Source organism: Limulus polyphemus, unplaced genomic scaffold (assembly GCF_000517525.1).
Source record: "Limulus polyphemus unplaced genomic scaffold, Limulus_polyphemus-2.1.2 Scaffold4152, whole genome shotgun sequence".
Classification (NCBI taxonomy): domain Eukaryota; kingdom Metazoa; phylum Arthropoda; class Merostomata; order Xiphosura; family Limulidae; genus Limulus; species Limulus polyphemus.
This window is the reverse complement of record NW_013669762.1, coordinates 86,866-90,304: the sequence shown is the minus strand read 5'-3', so window position 1 is coordinate 90,304 and position 3,439 is coordinate 86,866. Positions and strand designations below refer to the sequence as shown.

Below are 3,439 nucleotides of genomic sequence, written 5' to 3'. Positions count from 1 at the left end.
TACATGTATTATTAGTGGTAATACCTAGTGCTGATCGGTCTACATGTATTATTAGTGGTAATACCTAGTGCTGATCGGTCTACATGTATTATTAGTGGTAATACCTAGTGCTGATCGATCTACATGTATTATTAATGGTAATACCTAGTGCTGATCGGTCTACATGTATTATTAGTGGTATTACCTAGTGCTGATCGATCTACATGTATTATTAATGGTAATACCTAGTGCTGATCGGTCTACGTGTATTATTAGTGGTTATATCCTATGAAACTGTTTGTTTAGTTCAAATGGTAAAGTAAAAACCGAACACAAAAAACACATCTCCTCGTGCCCATTTTTAGTTGTTCAGATTTTTGCCACTAAAATATCTGTTACACAAAGAACAATGTTAGTCCTATAACGTTTATAGACAATGTCTTTTTCAAGAGCTGCCCACTGTGGAGCTTCCAAGGGACAACTGGAGACTTTGAAGATTCTGGAGTCCAAAGGGGGTAACATGTGGCTGCCTAACATGCGTGGAGATTTGCCGCTCCACGAAGCCGTCCAATCGGGCAGAAAGGGTGAACACATTTTCTGACTTCTAGCCGGACGGTATTCGTTTTCATTATGAACTGAATTTATCACAGAGCTTAATTTCTGTCGGATCTCTCTGGATCTAAAATACGTTACCTGTTTCGTTTTTGTTTTGTTTTTTCATTAGTGGAAACACTAATTCGTTTTAAGACTGCCCCGATTACGTTGTCAATTAATATTTGATGTAATCAGCTACATTCCCCATTCGAACTATTAGCATCGATAATGAATCCGGTATTTCTTTCGTATAAATTAAGCACTGATGTATTGCATAATAGTAATTACTTTATCGTTTATACAGTCTTATCTTTGTATTGTATTGTTTGTAAGTTTTAATTATTATTGTATTGTCTACACCTTCTTATATTTGTATTGTATTGTTTATAAGTTTTAATTATTATTGTATTATTTACACCTTCTTATCTTTGTATTGTATTGTTTGTAAGTTTTAGTTATTATTGTATTATTTACACCTTCTTATCTTTGTATTGTATTGTTTGTAAGTTTAATTGTTATTGTATTGTCTACACCTTCTTATCTTTGTAGTGTATTGTTTGTAAGTTTTAGTTATTATTATTTTGTCCACACCTTCTTATCGTTCTTTTTGTATTGTTTCTAAAGTTTAGTTATTATTGTATCGTCTACACCTTCTTATCTTTGTGTTGTGTTGTTTGTAAGTTTGTTATTATTATTATTATTTTGTCTACACCTTCTTATCTTTGTGTTGTTTGTAAGTTTTAGTTATTATTATTTTTGTCTACACCATCTTATCTTTGTGTTGTTTGTAAGTTTTAGTTATTAATGTATCGTCTACACCACCTAATATTTGTGTTGTGTTGTGTGTACATTTTATTTATTATTTCGTCCACACCGTCTTATCTTTGTATGGTATTGTTTGTAAGTTTTAGTTATTATTTTATTGTCTACACAGTCTCATCTTTATACTGTATTGTTTGTAAGTTTTAGTTATTATTGTATTGTTTACACCGTCTTTTCTTTGTATTGTATTGTTTGTAAGTTTTAGTTATTATTGTATTGTCTACACCGTCTTATCTTTATACTGTATTGTTTGTAAGTTTTGTTTATTATTTCAATGTCTACACATTACAAACAATACAGTATAAAGATAAGACGTTTTGTTTATTATTTCAATGTCTACACAGTCTTATCTTTATACTGTATTGTTTGTAAGTTTTGTTTATTATTTCAATGTCTACACAGTCTCATCTTTATACTGCATTGTTTGTAAGTTTTAGTTATTATTGTATTGTTTACACCGTCTTATCTTTGTATTGTATTGTTTGTAAGTTTTAGTTATTATTGTATCGTCTACACCGTCTTATCTTTATACTGTATTATTTGTAAGTTTTGTTTATTATTTCAATGTCTACACAGTTTTATCTTTGTGTTGAATTGTCTGTAAGAAATACAAATACACATTGGTTTTAGAGTGAGAAGAAATTCTATATATGAAAAACCACTCCGCCAAAAATAGTGAAACGGTAACAACTGAGACTTTTATTATACATTGGACCTTAACTTTGGTAGTAATCTGCAGATTTGTCGTGAGCATGAAGTCCTCAACCAGGTTCAAGGTTCGATCGTTCTCATGTTTCTTATGAAAAAAATTAAATAAAAAAACAATTTTAGATATCTAAACACCTTTCGATGCTTTTATGTTTTATCTGTTCATAAGTTTGTCTCCTGAAACATAGTTTCAATAATCCCCACAAGAAGTCGCATAAGTTAATAACGTCTTACGCGATTGTTTAGTAAGGTCAAAAGGAGCGAAAACACAGACTATGTAGTATACAAACGCCTCACGTACGCTGTAAGTCGAATTTATTAAAGTTTCATAGTGTTGTGATAAAACACTTAATGCCTTTCCTCTTTTTTATTTTTTCACCAATAGATCTCGTGCTGTGGTTGCTTTCTGTAAACCCCAACGCTGTTAACGCTCAGAATCTTAATGGCCGAACAGCACTCCACATCGCAGCCATTACCGACAATGTTGAAATATGCAAAATTCTATTGGACCATAAAGCCAACATAAACCCCATCTTACAGACAACTAAGGTACCATTATATCTTGGAGACGTACTACTTGTATAATATCTTTCTTCGTCATTGATTATATTACCTGATGATCAAAACTTGTATAGATAAGTACTAAATTCAAAAGCAAACATTTGTAAAAACAGTTCTATAAGCGCACTACAGTTACTTGTCGTTTTGACGAAGTTTTCACAATTTGTTATTGAAAAATGTGATAAAATAAAACAGTGACTGAGAAACGTATTCATATATAATATTTAATTGCGTTATAAAACTGTTTTTGTGAAATAGTATTGCTGTTTGTTTTAGTGCAAATCTACAAAATGGGCTCTATCCATATATTGTAATAATATTAAGTTTTGTTTGTCCTGAAAATGCGTGCGCACCTTACTATCTAAATGCGCATGCGCGCGCACTTTATATTTCAACAGATGTAAACAGAAGGTGGGTTTAAAAGTACAGCAGTAGACATTCTGTACAACAACAAATTAAAAGCTTATCAAAGTTTTTAAAAAGGTCTAACGTTAGGTCGTAGAATAACAGTATAAGTTTATTTAGTGATAGTATTAAGTACGGTAAAGTTTAGCCCTAACTAAACTAAAACAAAAAACGTACACAAGTTACACTTACAGTATTAATTTTTTCTTTTAACGAATATAGGCCGTACTTAATAAAGGCTCAACTAATGTTAGGCCTAAGACAAATGTACTTGCAAGTTACAGATTTCAGTGTCTGCGATTAGAATTCGTTTGTATTATTCTAGAAATCCTATATTTAAAGAAGTACTGTTGTAATAAAGATACTAATC

At 31.1% G+C, this 3,439-nt stretch overlaps 1 protein-coding gene across 1 annotated transcript in view; it reads left to right on the top strand.

Moving 5' to 3' along the window:
- LOC106470666 (ankycorbin-like) overlaps nucleotides 1–3,439 on the top strand; it is a gene marked incomplete at its 5' end in the record, with an annotated part of 25,723 nt that overhangs the window by 7,010 nt on the left and 15,274 nt on the right. The window contains 2 exons of the mRNA XM_013931231.1: nucleotides 430–563; nucleotides 2,489–2,652. Coding sequence (XP_013786685.1) covers nucleotides 430–563; nucleotides 2,489–2,652 — 298 coding nt within the window. The remainder of the gene's footprint in view (nucleotides 1–429; nucleotides 564–2,488; nucleotides 2,653–3,439) is intronic.